Source organism: Engystomops pustulosus, chromosome 4 (assembly GCF_040894005.1).
Source record: "Engystomops pustulosus chromosome 4, aEngPut4.maternal, whole genome shotgun sequence".
NCBI classification, from domain to species: Eukaryota; Metazoa; Chordata; class Amphibia; order Anura; family Leptodactylidae; genus Engystomops; species Engystomops pustulosus.
Genome location: NC_092414.1, coordinates 62,257,101 through 62,276,802, shown reverse-complemented (window position 1 = coordinate 62,276,802; position 19,702 = coordinate 62,257,101). Strand labels below are relative to the sequence as shown.

Sequence of the window (19,702 nt, the reverse complement as noted above, 5' to 3'; positions counted from 1 at the left end):
AAAGAAATGATCATACATAAGGTGCAAAAAAGTCTCAAAGAAAAAAAAGGGGCATGTCCCCCATTGACTTCAATAAGTACCAATTAATGCACCACTTTGAAGATTTGCTTGTATCTCTACATGTTTCAGTAAAATGGACATTGAATTGAGTAAAATGGTAAATATATTGCCTCTAATTTAACACCAGGGCTAGGAATTACTTGTATGTACACTAATTCTTAACTGGGTAAAGTTTAAAACAATTAAACTACTAATTATTCTATTCTATTCTATTATATTATATAATATAATATATATAATTTGACCAATAAGTTCCATAAATGGAGATATATAATATCAATGGTTGGGGGTTGTTCTGTCATATACTTTGATAACAAATTCTTATTATTAATAATTATGTTTTATTAGTTATTTTGATATGATTTATATCATTTTTAATACATAATCATTTTTCTCAGTCAGTGTGAACAATAAAACTTAATTTATTTAGAAAAGTCTTCACATATCATTTCAAGAAGTACAATGGGCCCATAAGTAAACATAATAAGGTTCTAATGAAGTATCTCTTTGATAAATATTGACAGGATCTACATACTCGTAAAAAAAATGGCAGGATGACAAATATATTATATTGTGCCAATGAACAAACAAGGAAAAATGACAAGAACACCCTCCAGCATTCTCCAGGATGTATATAAGAAGAGCAAAAAATCCTTACATTTCAAACCAGCTTAACCATCCTAAGAGCATCATGAAGATCGCCATCACCTTCCTTTGTCTGGTCATTGCCAGTTTCATTGGTAAGTTTTTATAATGAACACATTTTGATCTAAAATTGGATGACTTGTGATGTCCCCAGTTCTCTGTTTATATGAAAATCTGCACTTTAAGATATGGTTAATAATTTTATTTCACTTTCTCTGTTAAAAAAAAATATCTATGATACTCTTCCTTTTTATGTAGGTTGTAAAATATTATGTGACTAATTAATGAAATTTTATCTCTATAGAATAATTAATACATTTTAATTGCCATTGAACATAATATTTGAATCCATAAAAACTTTATTCCTTTTAACCCCCTCAGCATTTAGGTTGTTGAGACCATAATGGTGCTATAATTTTTTTAATTTTGCCATTTTAGCAACCGGAACTTTTCCTTTCATATGGCTGTGCAATGTCTTATTTTTTGCAGGACAAACTTTAGTTTTTATTCCCCATTTGTTTGTAAATACTGTATAAATTACAGCAGGAGTAACTTTAACAAATACTAACAAACTTTTTTGTATACTTATTCATTAAACTAAATTGTTTTATTTAAAGGAAATCTATTATCAAAGTCAAGCATGGTAAACTAGGGACACTACTCATATATCCAAGCACTGTTACTGTGTAAATTATCTTATTTTTGTTATCCATGGCTTCCTTCCTTCTAAAATAAAATTGTATAATTTTGCTAAAGAGCCTTAAAGAGCCATTACCAGAGCCGTTCATGTTCTGTCTTCACAGGCTGTTACAATCTCCCTTTTTCCCCTGTCCCCTCAGCAATTCCCCTCTCCCCCTGTTTAGTTTCAGCACACACAATGTAACAGCCTAGGAACATACAGAACATTTTGAAAGTTGATTTTAGAAGGAAGGATGCCATGGGTAACAATTCTCAGAAGATTAGCACAGTTACAGAGCCTGGATTTATGAGTAAGTGTCCCTGGTTTATCATGATGGATTTCGTTGGTAGATTTCCTTTATATGTAGCCAATATATTAAATAAAAAAAATTCTACCTCCTTACTCCTTAATCCTACATAGGTTCTCACCTGGCTCATGACAACTTAGCTAGCACTATAACATCCAGGACAGAGGAAACATTGTTTATGTAATGAGAGTGGATCCATCCCATTGCTTCTCTGCATTCTGCATGCATGCAAGCATTGAATAGTATGCAGCGACCTCCACATGTCATATCCCTATTAATCTGATATTAATGACAATATATAAATATATTTCTATCCAGTACAGGATATCAATATCCCAAAATATATACAGAGCACAAAGCACGTATGAACCTGAGAATGTTAGCATGTGTTTTCAATTTTTACAGACCCCAGCACACAAAATGGCTACCAAATCAAATTGCAAGATTTGCCGGTAAGAGCATGTGTTTTTTTTTTCTAGAACATTTTATATAATGTAGAGAATAATTGTTGTGTCACAAATAAATATTATATTAAAGAAATATTTAGAGAGATTATCTGATCTTTTTCATTGTGATAGCATGAAAACAAGGAAGGCTACAGGATCCAATTTATTTTCCTGAATGTTATAATAGTTGAGATACTGATTAAAGAAAGTAAGAATCGGGTAGTATGTATTACATGTCTACAGGTGTGTCTACACTTACCACAGCACAGTTTTCATCTTGTGAAATATATTAGCTACTCTTGTGATGCAAACAAAAGCCTTGAATTATTGTGTTTCACCATACAAAGAATGATTGGTCATAGATGACTTTCAATTACAAATCTTATATTGTATATCTTATTTGTGTCTAATTATTTAATGTCCAACAAAGAGGAAATTTAAGGGACTCTAAAAATGTGAGTTTAGAGAGAAGCTGCAGAACAGCATTTATGTAGTGAGGAGGTCAGTCATCCCTACACATGTTATCCGGATGGATGGTGATATGAATAGAGACCGCACTAAACCTCACAATGACCTAAAAGGGATCATGATAATGGACATTGTTAACCAACTTAAAAAAAATCCACTGAAAACCTCATTTACTAACCACAAAACAAATGTGCATTAGTTGTCACATTTACCTCCTACATAGAAATGCACAAAGATCCAGCTTCTTGTTCTTTTCCCACAAATCTCCTTCCCCAGTGATCATTAAAGAAAAGAGGATGAATTGCAAAGTGTTCACTCATATGAATGATCTTACTAAACTTTTTGCATTTAAATGTAACATAAAAATAACCAGTTTCCTAACTGCTAATTTTATTTCAGAAAGAGAAAGTTGACTTAGTTGTCCGTTACGCTCATGGAATGGCTTCAAAACTGGAGACTTTTAAGGTAACTTTTAACAGTAATGTTTTCATAATATTTATTAATTATCAAGTAAAGTTCTGCTGACAATATGAATATTTCTTACTACGCACAAGTCCTTAGTCTTCATTCAATTTATAAAGTGGATTCACTTTGTAAAGGCTGAACATGTTGGCTTTTACAGATATAACTAAGTTTATCTTGACATTAAATGAAATGAGAGGGTTGGCCAGAACTTTCACACTGACTGACTGTAGTATAAATCATAAAAATCTGATCAATGGATGCTGACTTCCAGCTCTTATGTTGTTCAGCTGTTTTGCTTTTGGTAGGCACGGGTCACAGAGCTGGAATCAGATGACTCTGTGACCTGCAGCCACTATGAACTCATTTCAGCTCCGGCTCCCCTTTACTTTCAATAATTGTTGTGTCTGTAGTCACTTCTGGATGCATTAAGGACATAAAGACAACTGCTTTCAGCTCCATGTTCTGTGATAACCACATGTTAAACACAGATAATTAGCAGATCAATGTAAAGGCCAGATTTCAGCCCCTAGGCTTACAGATTGATGGCCTATTCTGTGGTTAGACCGCAAATATAAATTCCTGGCCGTTCCTCTGTCAATAGTCAACAGTTGCAATTTTTAACTGGACTTTCATTTTCTATAGCTTTTTTCTGTGATATCATGCTACAATCTTTAAGTCTGCTACTTTTTTTACACCTTATTTACAGTTCATATTATAACTATTTTTCAATTGAATAAAAACTGAATAGCAGAATAACAACTAATAGGTTTTTCTCTCACTGGAACAAAGTTTTGGCATAGATAGTTTTCTCCACTGCACTGGAAGTTAATCTAGGGCTTTCAGTAATGGGGTAGTCCAGGTTTTTTTTTTGTCCCCATGCTTATTGCACAAAGGAGTTATGACCTTGAATGTTATGAAATTGTAGGATCTAATTCTGTGTTGAACAATCAGTATGAGCCGCAGGGTAATGGAAATTGTTTTACTTTTTTTCATTTTCACAGAAATGTCCTGAAAGTGAAAAGAAGGCAAGGACGAAATGTTTTCTTGAGGACTTGCTCTCTGGACTGGTAATTAAATATCACAATATGTAAAAATTTATTTTTTAAATGTTAGTGGTAAAGAAATATGCTTTTTAGGGGGAAAAAAAACTGCTCCAGTGTTACCTTGAAGGCATTTCCCTATACATCAATCCATAACATGTTGTGGGCAAAAATAACATCCTCACAGTGAATTGGTTTGGTTAGGTAAGAGGCAAGCCATGGGGGTCAAACAATAAAATAAACTTTAGCCTTTACAGAATACCTGAAAATAGGTTTTCCATGGTGGAATAAGGAAATCTATGCCTCTCTATATATGAATGGATGGCTTATAAGAAGCCTGGTGGTATTATTTTGGATGGTAGCCAAAGCAGTATGTTTTTTTTTCAAAGGGAATAGTCTCCCAAATGTATAGGAAAATCAGGCAACTGCCTGGAATAGTAGAGAAATGGTCAAAGGTATTGTCAAAGCCTATAAGTATATAGATCATATAAGATAATGTTGGAAAAGACACAAAACTATCAAGTCCAACCTATTCATGATAAACATCATATGTTTCTAGGAAATAAAGAAGTAATATGCAGTGGTATTGTACTTAAACTTAAATAAGTCATAGAGGTTGTAACATTGCAGTTATTTCAGTTCTCTGTCTTCCAAAATATCTCACATCTGCCAAGTTGCCCCAAATTTACAATTTCTGTGTGACGTTTCCAGTAAAAAGTCAAATATCCACTGCAGACATTTACACCTTATATAAATGTGCCTTATTAATCTATCATTTTATTAATCTAAGCCACTGTAATAAATCTGATGTTCAAAAGACATCCAAAGAGCTACTCAACAAAATTCTGCCAAATAAGAAATCTACCCCACACTGTGAATTATTGATGTTTTTTTGGACTATTGCAAAGGTTCACTCTTTAAATAAATATTTTCTTCTTTTCAGAGATACCTAGCCATCGATCTCGAATGTACAGTGAAGGATCTCTTAATACTTATAGTAAGGCCCTTTCTGTCAACTCAATAGTTTGTGCTCTAACTTACAGTATTTCATGTAATGTAAATTCTATAAATGTAAAGTTAGGGCTGGTGCTAGACAAAGTGGGGACACTAAACACTAAAAGTGGGGCCCCAAAATAAAATTATTTTATGACCAGTCAGTCAGCAAGAGGCTCCCTTTAGTATGGTAAAACAAACTGTAATATTGGAGAATGTTATAGGAGATAGGTGTTAGAGAGATTGATGGGCAGCACGGTGGCTCAGTGGTTAGCACTACAGCCTTACACCACTGGTCAACATCTGCAAAGAGTTTGTATGTTCTCTGTGTTTGTGTGGGTTTCCTCCTGGTCCTCTGGTTTCCTCCCACACTCCTAAAAATTACTGGTAGGTTGATTAGACTGTGAGGCCCATTGGGGACAGGGACCGATTTGGCAAGCTCTGTGCAGCGCTGCGTAATCTGTGTGCTCTATATAAATAAAGAAATTATTAATTATTACTATGATAGAAGATAAATATGAAAGATGATTTCTAGATGCAGAACTATAAAGTAGATTATAAAGTATAAGTATAAATAAAGTATAAAGTATAAATAAAGTAGATTATTTCTATATACAGTAGATAGATATGAGAGATAAATACAGTAGAAGAGAAATAGATTGATTAATTAATAGATAGAGAAAAAGCGAGTTATAAAAATGGTCAGATTATATGAGATAGATAACTACACAGATTGATATATAGACAGGAGATAAGCATCTTCACCTGGGAATACAACCAAGGGGTATAAACCGTTTCATCGCCGGGCATTTCTGTATATTTTGTTGCGTCATTGACCAGAGCAATTTTTACAATTTTGCAGTTTAAAAATAAAATCAAAATTACAGCAAAAAGAATCAAAGTAAACCCAACAAACCACATATTTTCTGAAAGCAGACACTTGCCCCATTTTCAAAATTGCATTAAAGAGTTTATAGACATAGGCGCCTTCATGCAATTTTGATTCAAACTGAAAAATTTTATAAAAAATACTTAAAATTTGACTTTGATGGCAAAAAATGTAATGAACAGAAAATATTTATCTTCACATCTCCTAAATGTAATAGATGGACATGTGTAGAGTTCACAAATGTCCCGTATTGATATGTTTACAAAAATAAATCCACATAATATCACAGAAACCTGTAATAACTAGGTACCTGCTTTTCAGCTAGAATTTTTTAAGACAGTCACAACCTGCAAAATATAGCAATAAAACAGAATAAAAAGTGAAGGCGCCGTAAAACCTATATAATTTTGAAAGCAGACAACCAGGCGGTGCATTTGGCTCCGTATAGAGCTATAGTGTGTGCAGTATACAACGTATAGGGCTATAGCGTGTGCAGTATATAACCTATAGAGCTATATAGTGTGTAAAATATAATGTATACAGCTAAAGTGTGTGCAGGATACAGCATATAGGGCTATAGTGTGTGCAGTATATAACCTATAGAGCTATAGTGTGTGCAGTATACAATGTATAGGGCTATAGCGTGTGCAGTATATAACATATAGAGCTATGGTGTGTGCAGTATATAACGTATACAGCTAAAGTGTGTGCAGGATACAGCATATAGGGCTATAGTGTGTGCAGTATATAACCTATAGAGCTATAGTGTGTGCAGTATACAATGTATAGGGCTATAGCATGTGCAGTATATAACGTATAGAGCTATGGTGTGTGCAGTATATAACGTATACAGCTATAGTATGTGCATGATACAGCATATAGGGCTATAGTGTGTGCAGTATATAACCTATAGAGCTATAGTGTGTGCAGTATACAATGTATACAGCTATAGTGTATGCAGTATATAACGTATAGAGCTATAGTGTGTGCAGGATATTAACATTCAAAATTTCTTCTAAAATATGTACAAATCCAGATACTTATATAAAGAAAATATACTTTTCTAAAACAGTAAGATGTGAGGGAATTATACAGACCCCACACCAATATATTCACCAAAATATGCAGCAAAGGGAACGTTACATCCACAAGGGACACCAAGCAACTTTTGCAGAAAATTGCACTGAGCGTCACCCAGATCTATCATTGTATGCTCCCGTACACAATGGTAACCCAGATAAATAACTATATATCCATAAACCAAGCTAATGAGATAATAAAAGTCACTTTTAGATGTGCGCCATTCTATTATCCGCACAATAACAGAACCCTCCGTGCTTCATAAGAATGAGAGTGAGAACGTCATAACATAGGTGTAAATAATGGAGGATGGTGTGAAATAAAAACTTTATTCCAGGACATGTGTGTGTTTTTGGTGTATCACAAAGCAAAAGGCAATAAGAGAGAACGTGTGTTCTTTGATAGTTCTGCATAGAGAAGGGTTAAAAACATAAATATTAAAGATATTATCACTTATCAAAATGTAGTAACATATAAAGTGAATATTTCCATTATCGATTAGGAGCAGCAGCTCCTGTGTGCAGCAAATTCTCCGTGTAGCCTGATGGCTAAGAATCTGGGGGCGGGGGGGGGGGGGGGGTAGACAAATAAGAGGGCTATATCTCTGGCTCTGTGACACATAGAACCTCACTTCTTTTTCCCTATGAAAGAAGAGAGTCTCCTCTTTTATATCATTTACATTTGTGTTTATAAGTGTCAGGAAAATGGAGATATTAACTGTTAAACTGCCATTGGGAGTGATTTTTATATATAAAAACGGCACCTGATATTCTCACTTTAAACCTGAATATCTTTGGATCCATGGCACCTAGAAACAAAATTCAAGATTTATTTGAAAGAAGAGATTCTCCCCTTCCAAGGGCCCCATGGCAATTGCCCACTTTGCCTACCCATAGCGCCGGCCCTGTGTAAAGTTCACTTCATCAGTCATCAAACTATGCATTAAAATCATAAAAATCTCTATAGGATGAAAACTCTTTGCTGTTCTACTTTCTTATGTTTCTGATTTTCAGTGAATAATGATAGACTTGTTTTGGGTTAAAAAAATCACACACAAAATAAACTGTTGCTACTTCCTAATTTACAAATAAAATCAAGGTGGGCAGCAATAATACAATGAAATATATCATTCAGCATTATTCTTTAGGTGACAGGTCCTATTTAAAGGTCTTTAAATAATTTATCTTAGGCTCAGATCTCAGCTTCGTTTGGGGTTTTTCAAAAAGTTTTTGTTCACCTTGTGTTCTCCATTGACTTCGGTCAAATGCCAAATGCAGGTGTGAACTGAACCATAGTCTGATCAGTAGAGCCACTTACCTTCAGCATCTTGCACTGATAATACTTATAATGAAAAACATTTTAGAAATAAACATGAAAAATATATTTGACTTCTTTTTAAATTGAAAAAAGAAAACAGCACGTTAGTAGTTAGACAAAATGCAACATCTGAAGCAAAATATAAACTAAATATATAAGAAAACACTGTATAAATAAGATTATTATGTGATTTACATTTATTTTTTAGAATTGTCCTCTTGACCTTATTGAAAAACTCTTGGTAAGTAACAATCTATATAAGTATAAGCATCTTTTATCAGGTCTCTCCCTATTATTGGGCTGACAATGAAACCTGTCAGTGGCAGGAGGGTGGGGACAGGAGTGAACCTGTGTGTCATCTCATATCACTTTATCATTAAGCTTAATGTTTTTCCTAAATGTAATCATCTTAAAGGTTTTTTCTGTTTTCACAGTACCATTTGTGGTGCATATAGTAAATTGTAAAATTTAATCTACTATCTACTATCTTTTTTTGTAGGGTTTAATATTGCTACAATAATATTGTAAGAAAATAAAAGGTTAAATTGATTTGATGCATCAGTAATCACTGATACAAATTGTATTTTATCACAGTCTATATTGAAAACAAGGGGAAATCAGTCAAACACAATGACAGTGTGGTTGTGCAGCATTAAAAAATGTATTTATTTTTTAAATATTTTGAAATAGCAGTACATTATTTTTACTATTAAACATAGTTTAATAGTTCTTTAGGCCTTTTCAAATTTGTTGTTTTTCTTATTTTGCCTTAAGTGTTTGAAAAGTGTCTCAAGTAATTGTAGAGCAAACAATTATGTTAATGTGGATACCAGGTTTACAGATTTATCGATTATTTTTTAAAGTAATTTTGAATGAGGTCCATACATGACCACAATAAAAAGTCATGTTGGTGTTAATCAAGTGGACACATATGACCTACAGCTCTACTACTTGTATTGACAGAGAAAATAATAACCAAATATTTTATTAAATGACTTCCTTTTCCCTGCCATGGTCTCATACTTGGCTGATGCTCAGCTTCCTTCCATTAGAGAAGAGCTGGTATCTACTGTACACCGCCTACAGGGAGGCTGAGACACCCTTCCTTATGCTGTATTCCATCTGCAGCTCTGTCTTTCCAGATTGGCTGCTGTTATGTATTACTATATATTATGTGCTCTCCTAGGAGGCCTCTAGAGTTGTTTAATAGGTCAATGTATCTTTATACCTGGTGACAGGTTCCCTTTAAAACTGACTGCAAGTTAGGAAATAACAAATAAACCTTTACATTTCAGCTTAACGATCTGGACGACATTCTTGATGCTTTAAATATTGAAGCCCTCCTGAAAAGTGTTCTGGGCATGCTGGTAAGCTACTTATGTATAGTTCATTCCAAGACATACAAGGATCTAAGAATGAGAACATTGAATAAAAAAATGGAATAACTGTAGTCGAGGCAGTCACATTAGCAGGGGCATAACTAAGAGATACAGCGCCCCATAGCAAATTTCTAAATGGAGCCCCCTTCCTGCTTAAAAATTTACATATTACACTTACATATACACACTCAATGTTAAGGGCCATGCTCGCCATCACTGCAGATAAGCCACTGCATCATATTTCTCAATAACTTTAGACTATTTAAGTGTGGTGTTGCCAAAACTGCACCTAAATCAGTTTTGCCTATAAAAAACCTTTAAAACCATTGGCATAAAGGAATATCATGATATGCTCATAACTTATAGGAAGATTAATACATACACTCACTATTTGCATTTTTCATTATATGCAGGAAGGAGTTTTGGCCAAACTTCAAATTCTACTGAAAACTGAAGTGTTGAACCTAGATAAACTTTTGGTAAGTGCTGTAGTTTTATAAAAATGTATATTATCTGTTTGCTTGGTATAAGTCGATGGAAACAGTCTATACAGTGCACAATTCTACATTTAATGGGATATGAGGAGGTCAATCCCACCCAGCAGAAAGTAGAAATCCTGAAAGCTAAGACCCTAATGCTTTTTAATTTATCTCATCGTCAAGTTATGACGACAAAACAAACCACATAAACCCTGGCTTCTATTTCTCAGAGGAAACAAAGGAAAGCATTTTACTCACTGGATGAAAAATGAAATATCGTGAAAATTGTACTATACGTAGCGTTTCTATGTTTTTATGACAGCATAAACTTAGTCGCATTACAAAATTCTGGCTGCTTGCAGGCAACGTGAGGCAGAGTTCAAGGGTTTAGATTATATGATTTCAACATTTAAGTTTCTCCTACATTTTCCTAAGTGAAACTCAAATGAGTGTGATCAATTGTATAAAAACATTTATTTGAACAAACTTATTATTTTAAGCATTTTTCTCATTAATTGGTTGTTGACTTTGCTGCTGCAACTCACCCACTGACCCCTCCCCATGATGTAGTCTAGTAACAAATATGAGTGAATTTTAGAGTCCTATAGTGGCAGAAAAAGTAAAATATACTTTGCTAGAGAGAAAATTGTTACATTTGCATATTCATCAGTAATCATCTGCACAAGACTTATTGCATCTTTCATCACAAATCTTTTCTGCTCAACTATATAAATCTATATTTTCCCCAGGGCTCAGTATTTGGAGTGCTTTCCATTGTGTCCGGCCTTCATGATACTCTTGGAGCTGTTATTAATGGCTTGACTGGTACACTTCTTGCCTCTGTGCTTGGCTTAGTCCCTGCTGTTCTAGGCCTCGTAGGTAGTATTCTCGGAGGCTTAGGCTAAACAAAGGTAATAAAACTTAAGATATTATCATAATTACAGTTTATGCAAAGGAATACATATTACAGATTATATGATTATTTAACATGTTAACTGTAGTATGCACAATCTTCTATTTTAATTTGCAGCTTTAACCATTGTTCTCTTCCAAGTTAGTTGGAACTTCACAAGCTACATCATCTAGTTCCCATTTTAGAAAATGACTGTCCCCAGAAAACTATACAATTCATTCTTGGTTTGTCAGGATATTAAAGACTCAGGGTCATCAAGTTTTTCCTTCTTCAGATCAATTACCGTATATACTCGCATATAAGCAAAGTTTTCCAGAACAAAAAATGTGCTGAAAAACCCTAACATGGCTTATACTCGAGTGAAGGAATAAAAATGTACTCAGATTCCGAGGCCCTGAGTAGAGGAGTGCATACATGAGAATTATTCAGGTTGAGCTGCTTTCACCTGGTGGAGAATGGACAGATCCTCTTGTATTGATCAATGCTTTAGCATCAGGTCCATGTCCCCGTGCGGTCCGTCGCAGGCATCAGGAGGTCAGCCTAATGCTGACATTCTAGTGTGTGCACCGGCATTGGCACACACTATGATGTCAGCGAGAGGCTGACGTCATGGTGCCTACGATGGACAGCGCGGGGACATTGAGCTGATGCCGGAGCATTGTTCGATAGAAGAGGACCTGCCCGGAGGCCGTCAGAAATTGAGTACACCTTTTGTTTTTTGCCTTCAGGCATTATATTGGGGGCAGTGGCTGCAGGCTATATATACGGGGGGGAGCAGGAGCTGAAGGCTATATACTGGGGGGGCAAGGGCTGCAGCCTATATACTGGGGGGGCAGGGGCTGCAGCCTATATACTGGGGGGGGCAGGGGCTGCAGGCTATATAATGGGGGGGCAGGGGCTGAAGGCTATATACTGGGGGGGCAGGGGCTGCAGGCTATATACTGGGGGGTCAGGGGCTGCAGGCTATATACTGGGGGGGACAGGGGCTGGCATGCTATATACTACAGGAGCTGGCAAGCTTTATACTGGGGGGGGGGGGGCTGGGACCAATGCATTTCCCACCCTTGGCTTATACTTGAGTCAATATGCCTTCCCAGTTTTTTTGTGCTAAAATTAGTTTTCTTGGCTTATACTCAGTCGGCTTATACTTGAGTATATACGGTATACTTTTCTTCATATTTTTTTTCTAAACGTCAATTACTTATAGTATTGTAGTATGGCAACTTATTTCCAAAAGAAAATGATAAAAAAGAAAAATCAAATAGTTTGGCTAAGAGTATAATAGAAAAGTAGGTGCAAAAAACACAGTATATTCTCTGGCGTGCAGTGAGACTCACACCCCATATTCCACCAGCGATCGGCCTCTCTCCTGCCTCACTACAGTGCCGCAGCCCCTCTAACCGGCGCGCCCACTACTTAAGGCATTTTTTCCAAGACCACAGGACTAGGTCTATTAGATCCCACCCCAGCCGAGCATATGTGAGTCTCTACATTGCATCCAGTGTATGTCGCCTTTTGGACCTGAGGAAGGGGACAATTCGTCCTCGAAACGCGTCGTCCATAAAAATAAAGCCTTTAACACACATCTTGGACTTCACTGTTACATTTTAGCTCTAGGGGCAGCGCGCACCTATATACCTGTGATTTTTGCACCTACTTTTCTAATGTTCCTTACACCGCCAGTGTCCCACTGTGGGTCACGGGAGACGCTGCAGCCCGCCAGATTTACTACTAACCTATTCCACCAGTTCATCTGAACACCATCAATCTTCCCACCATCTCTAGCATCAGGCGCCACGTCTTCATTCCTTTAAACTGGCTAAGAGTATAACAGATAAAATCATGTCCAGAACAAAAACATTGTGAAATATGAAATTCCCGGTTGTCAGTCAGTTGCTGTTGGTGAAATTGAAGGCAAAACATACCCAAACCTTATCTCCAATTTATATCTCAAATTTCAATTCCATCAATGAATTATAACTAGAATATGTCATAATTATGGTAATTGTGTAGCTATGTAAATGTGTGGTGGTGGCTAGTTTTCAAACTGTACTTGTAACAATAATACTGCATCTAGCCTAATGCTCCTGCTTAACATTAAAGCAGTTTTATGTAAAAACAAATGTAAACTTATCTGCCTCTTATTGGCTGAGGCAGTAACCTACCTGAAAAGACAAATAATCTGACAGTACTCAAAGTACTCAAGTACATGAACTGATATGGGCCACTAGCACTAGGACATAGGGGTCGGTGCATTCATTTTAATTATTTTAAAAGTTGCACTAAAAGTAGCTTTGATTTCTGGAATACCCCATTAAGCGCTGTTTATCGTAAAAGTATCCATTATCATTTTAATAAGTTCTCTCCTTGACAATGAGAACATATCTCTACTATTGAAGAATTTTTTTCGGATGAGCCGTTCAAATGAAACCAAAATGCAGAAGGCAATAAAATTCATTATTACACAGAAAATGCATCTTGTAGAACTTCTTTGTATTTTACAAAGTTTCCTTGGAGTAAATAGTTTCAACATTCTTAGATTTTGCATTTTTTAAAAACTCACTGAATATCAAATTTTATTGAGATGCCAAGAGTAATAGTGCAGAAAGATGTATAGAAACTGAAGTACTTTGATCACACTTCTGTAACGTGGTGTATTGTATCATACTTGCTGCTTACTATTTTCATCCTTCAACTCTAATAATATATCATTAGCTTCTTTTGGATATGTAGTATGTAGTTGTATATAGTTTATTAGGGTCCTTTCGCATTATCTTCAAAAAGAACTCGGATAATAGCTCCATTATTAGGTGCAGATTGTAAAATAAAAATGCCCTGAAAATAGCTGCAATACGTCATGTATCTCTGAATAAGTCATTAAACTCTATATGGCAATCAGGAAGCTGGGCAGAGCTGACATGAAATAAATCGGGATGGCACTTATCATGTTCCTAACCATATGCCACCAATGTCTATCGTGATAAAACAAGAATAAGCTGTCTCTGTCTGAGCAACAAAAAGTTTGACAGCTAAGGAGGCTCTCATTGTGAAAGCCTTGTCATGAAGATTAAAAGCACCTGACTGCTTCTTTGTTAGATCTCTTTACTGAAAGCATGTTATTGGAGTAACCTAGAAGGAATAAATATATACACATAGATAGATGTAATATCTTGCATAATTCACCCACTTACCTTGGCTTCTCATTTGTTTTACAGGTACTTAACAGTGATATGACATATAACGCATGTCATAAGCATAAGAATTTTTCCCGAGAGCTTTTCAGTCTTTGATTTTACATGAATCTCTTATCAGATGAAAAATGTTATCTGAAAAAAATGAATTGTGATTGTGACTGCTTCTTTTGCAATAAACTGCTTTCTGAACATTAAAAATGTTGTTTATTTATTGGACACAATTGGATGAGATGAACTTAGGGTCAACATATACATCAACACAAATTACAAAACACAAATATACAGAACAGACCAAAATTTTGGACACACCTTCTCTTTCAAAGAGTTTTCTGTATTTTCATAACTATAAAAATGTAGATCAACACGGAAGGCATCAAAACTATGAGTTAACACATGTGGAATTATATACTTAACAAAAAAATACGAAATATAAGGTCTTATATTCTAGGTTCTTCAAAGTAGCCGCCTTTTGCTTTGATTACTGCTTTGTACACTCTTGGCATTCTCTTGATGAGCTTCAAGAGGTAGTCACCTGAAAAGGTTTTCACATCACAGGTGCGCCCTGTCAGGTTTAATAAGTGGGATTTCTTACCTTATTTTTATTTTTTTTTAATTTGTTTTATTGGTAGCAAGAGTACAAACAAGAACAGGAACACAGTCCTTATAACATTACAAACAATAAGCCAAGTGTAAGCCATAATTGGTAATAAGATTTACAGTTGAGAAACCTTTGGTATATTTCTTTATGTACACACTCCTGACCCCTTCGCACCCTCACCATTTTATGGGGTTAAGAAATGAAACTACTAAGTGCCCATAAGGAGCTCTCTAAAGAAACCTAAAATAGAAAGCACGAAAAGGTAACAGAGTGAGAAGGAGGGAGGCCGTAGGATAAAACAAGAGGGTAGGCAAGCGGGTGGGAGCGTCCAGGACAGGAGGCACAGGGGGCGACCAAAACAGGCTAGAGAGAATTCTGCTCTAGATCTTCATATAGATTGTCTGTACTCAGCAGATTGTTGGAAGAGGATCCACGGTTGCCAGGTTTTGCTAAATTTCGCGTAAGTGCCATGCAAGGAGAATGTAAGGTCCTACATACGCATGATATCATTTACTTTGGTGATCCACAAATTCATTGTTGGAGGGGTGGTTTGTTTCCATAGTATTGGAATACAAGAACAGGCCGCTATGATTAATAAGCGCAGCAGAGATCTTTTGCATGTTTGTGTTGAAACATCACAATGGTGAAGGATGAGGAGGGGAGGATCCAATCTCACAGAGTCTCCGCAGACCAAGGAGATAAGGCGTTGCAGATTCTGCCAGAATGGGGCAAGAATGCGACATGACCAGAACATATAGAAGAAAGATCCCTCCTTCTCTCCGCATCTCCAGCACGTAGGAGGGACCAGCGGAAAGATGGTGTGTAGTCGCGAAGGGACCCTATACCACCAGGCCATGAGTTTATATCCTGCCTCTTGGTATCTCGAGCTAATTGAGGTGCAATGGCAAAGCTCAAAAATGCGTTCTTTCTGTTCAGGTGTAAGTGTGATATTTAGGCAGGGCCGGTTCTAGACAAAGTGGGGACCTGGGCAAAACTAAAAGTGGGGCCCCAAAATAAAACTATTGTATGACCAGTCACAGTCAGTAAGAAGCTCCCTTGGGAGAATTTGATAGGAGATAGATAGATGATAGGGAGATTGATGGGCAGCATGGTGGCTCAGTGGTTAGCACTACAGCCTTGCAGCACTGGTCAACATCTGCAAAGAGTTTGTATGTTCTCTCTGTGTTTGCGTGGGTTTCCCCCGGGTCCTCCAGTTTTCTCCCACACTCCAAAGAATAACTGTTAGGTTAATTATATTGTGAGCCCCATTGGGGACAGGGACTGATCTGGCAAGCTTTGTGCAGTGCTGCGTAATCTTTGTGTGCTATATAAATAAAGGAATTATTAATTATTATTATTATTATTATGATAGAAGATAAATATGAAAGATAATAGAGATTTCTAGATGCAGAACTATAAAGTAGATGATGTATACCGGAGATGGATATATGGGAGATAAATATAGTAGAAGAGAAATAGAAGATTGATTAAAAGATAGAGAAAAAGTGAGATATATAAATGGTCAGATTATAGGAGACAGATAACTAGACTGATAGATGATAAGCATCTTCACCCGTATTAACCCTTTCACTGTCAGAAATTTCTGGATATTTTGTTGCGTTATTGGCCGGAGCAATTCTTACAATTTTGACTGTAAAAAATAAAATTGAAATTAATGCAAAAATAATTACAGTAAACCCAACAAACCACATATTTTGTCAAAACATTTTCAAACTTGCATTACAGAGTGTGTAGACATAGGCACCTTCATGCAGTTTTGATTCAAACTGAAACATTTTATAAAACATACTTAAAATTTGACTTTGATGGCAAAAATGTGCTCCAAACAGAAAATATTTACCTTCATATCTCCTAAATGTGATAGATGGACATGTGTAGAGTTCACAAATGTCCCATATTGATATGTTCACATAAATAAATCCACATAATATCACTAAAACTGTAATAACTAGATATCTGCTTTTCAGCTACAAATTTTAAGACAGTCACAACCTGCAAAATATAGCAATAAAACTGAATAAAAAGTAAATGTGCCATAAAACCTATAGAATTTTGAAAGCAGACAACCAGGCGATGCATTTGGCAATTAACATTCAAAATTTCCTCTTAAATATGTACAAATCCAGACACTTATATAAAGAACTATACTTTCCTAAAACAGTAAGATGTGAGGAGATCACACAGACCCCACATGTGTATATTCATCAAAATATGCAGCAAAGGGAACGTTAAATCCACAGGGGACACCAAACATAGATCTATCAATGTTTGCTCCTTACTCAATGGTAACACAAATAAATAACTATACATCCATAAACCAAGCTAATGAGATAATAAAAGTCACGTTTAGATGTGCGCCATTGTATTAGCCGCACAATAACAGAACCCTCCGCGCTTCATAAGAATTTGAGTGAGAATGTCATAACATAGGTGTAAATAATGGAGGATGGTGGGAAATAAAAACTTTATTCCAGAACATGTGTGTGTTTTGGTGTTACATATGGCTTTATGGACATGTTCTGAGTGGTGTTAATATATAATAGCGACATTAGGTGAAGAGGATCGAATGTTCATTGTATCAGTCAATTTTCGCCCCCCCCAAAAAAAATAACAAAATAAAAGACAATAGGAGAGAAAGTGTGTTCTTAGATAGTTCTTGATGGACACGGTTTAAAACATGAATATTAGTAGATATTATCCCTTTTTAAAATGCAGTAACATATAAAGTGAATATTTCCATTATCTGTGAGGTGCAGCAGCTCCTGTGTGCAGCAAATTCTCCCTGTAGCCTGATGGCAAAGAATCTGGAGGGGGGTGGTACATTTCAGAGAGCTGTATCTCTGGCTCTGTGACACATAGAACCTCACTTCTTTTTTCCTATAAAATATGAGAGTCTCCTCTTTTATATGAATCTAAATATGTGTTTCTAATTGTCAGGGAAACTGAGATATTAACTGTTAAACTGCCGTCGGGGGTGATTTTTATATATAAAAATGGCACCTGATATTCTTACTTTAAACCTGAATATCTTTGGATCCATGGCACCTAGAAACAAAATTCAAGATTCATTTGAAAGAAGAGATTCTGCCCTTTCTGGGGCCCTGGGCAATTGCCCACTTTGCCTACCCATAGCGCCGGCCCTGTATTTAGGTCTGTTTCCCATTGCGTCAAATACTGGGGTTCAGGGTTGTCAGGAACCATTAGGAGACATGAATAGGAGGAGGAGTGTATGTCGTATGGTCCTCGTATTGGAGCAGAGGCATTCAAACGAGGTTGGTTTTTGGAGAACTGAGAGCAGGGAGGGAGGGAAGTCATATAATGTCGTAATTGCTGAGCTCTCCAAGCTCCTAATGGGCATGGGTCTGTGATTTCCATAAGCTGTTGCGCCGTTAACCAAGCCGAGTCTCAGATGAGGTGTTTAGCCCTAAACTTGCCCGCTCGTCTCCACTGATTAAATACAGGGTCTTCACAACCTGGGCTAAAGTCAGGATGTCCCAGTACTGGCGTCAATGGGGAGTGTTTGGGCAGTAGTCTTTCCCTAGTCTTTCTAATTGGCAGTGGGAGACAGTTGGGCCAATCGGAGGATGTGGTTTCAGGGCTATGCATCTCTCTGCAGACAGCCATGGTAGTACCTGCAGCGGGATTGTCGTGAAGGACTGCTCCAGTCGTACCCAAGGCTTCAGGTCAAAATTACAACACCAATCTAGGGCTCTGACCAGATGGGCAGCTGCGTGATAGCCCTTGAGGTCCGGCAACCCAATACCCCCCGAAAATTTGGGGCGGTATAGGGTAGTGTGTTGAATCCTAGCGGGTTTACCAGCCCAAATGAATTTATGCCGTTCAGAGAGCGAAAGTATGCCTTAGGTAATTTGATAGGTAGTGCTTGGAAAAGATAGAGAAAACGCGGGAGAATGTTCATTTTGAATATGGCGCATCTACTAAACCATGAAAAAATGGCCTTCGCCCATCTGGAGCAGTCCTCTTGTATTCTCTTAAGTATAGGTAAGAAATTAAGCGTGTAGAGCCTGGATAAATCAGCTGGCAACTGGGTCCCCAAGTATGTGATGCTCTGTGTCGCCCATTTAAAATTAAAGGATCCTCAAAGTGTTTCTACAAGAGTCTCTGGGAGAAACACATTGATGGCCTCAGATTTGGACCAATTAACGCGGAAGTGCGATAACTGAGCAAACACTTGTATTTCCTTCATTAGATTGGGAAGTGAGATCTGAGGATTGGTCAAGAAAAAAAGAAGGTCTTCGACAAAGGCCGCTATTTTGTATGTGACTCCCTGAACCTCTATCCCAGCAATGTCGTGATTGGCTCTTATACGTCGGAGAAAGGGTTCCAGGGAGAGAACAAAAAGTAGAGGAGATAATGGATATCCCTGTCTGGTACCATTTCGTATTTCAAAGCTATCTGAAAGAGAGCCATTCACCCGGACAGAGGCTGAGGGGCTGGAGTAGAGGGACATTATAAAACTAAACATTTTGGTTCAAATACCAAATGCTCATAGGACTTCGGACATGTAGGACCAGCTGACTCTATCGAAGGCCTTTTCCGCGTCCGTAGACAGGAGCATGAGTGGTATATGTTCCATTTGGGCCTTATATATCAAGTTGATCTTTTTTGTGGTGTTGTCTCTAGCTTCTCTTCCCAACAGGAAGCCAGCCTGGTCCAAGTGAATGGCACGCAGAAGGAGGGGAGCAAATCTCATTGCTATGACCTTCGC

At 36.8% G+C, this 19,702-nt stretch overlaps 1 protein-coding gene across 1 annotated transcript; it reads left to right on the top strand.

Annotated features, from left to right (window-relative positions):
• Window positions 1–693: 693 nt before the first annotated feature.
• Window positions 694–14,552, top strand: LOC140126519 (uncharacterized). Its single transcript, XM_072146058.1, has 10 exons — window positions 694–800; window positions 2,097–2,143; window positions 3,005–3,070; window positions 4,072–4,137; window positions 5,054–5,107; window positions 8,598–8,630; window positions 9,685–9,756; window positions 10,182–10,247; window positions 10,997–11,158; window positions 14,376–14,552. The coding sequence occupies exons 1-9, from the start codon at window positions 752–754 to the stop codon at window positions 11,150–11,152; spliced, it is 609 nt and encodes a 202-aa protein (XP_072002159.1). The 5' UTR covers window positions 694–751; the 3' UTR covers window positions 11,153–11,158; window positions 14,376–14,552.
• The last annotated feature ends 5,150 nt before the right edge of the window (window positions 14,553–19,702 follow it).

What these genes read in the sequence shown, in the direction of transcription:
- LOC140126519 (XM_072146058.1), top strand. Translation starts at nt 752, where the DNA reads ATGAAGATCGCCATCACCTTCCTTTGTCTGGTCATTGCCAGTTTCATT. An exon ending in AGGACTTGCTCTCTGGACTG is followed by an intron (nt 4,138 to 5,053) that starts GTAATTAAATAT and finishes TCTTCTTTTCAG; the next exon opens with AGATACCTAGCCATCGATCT. An exon ending in AGGATCTCTTAATACTTATA is followed by an intron (nt 5,108 to 8,597) that starts GTAAGGCCCTTT and finishes TTTATTTTTTAG; the next exon opens with AATTGTCCTCTTGACCTTAT.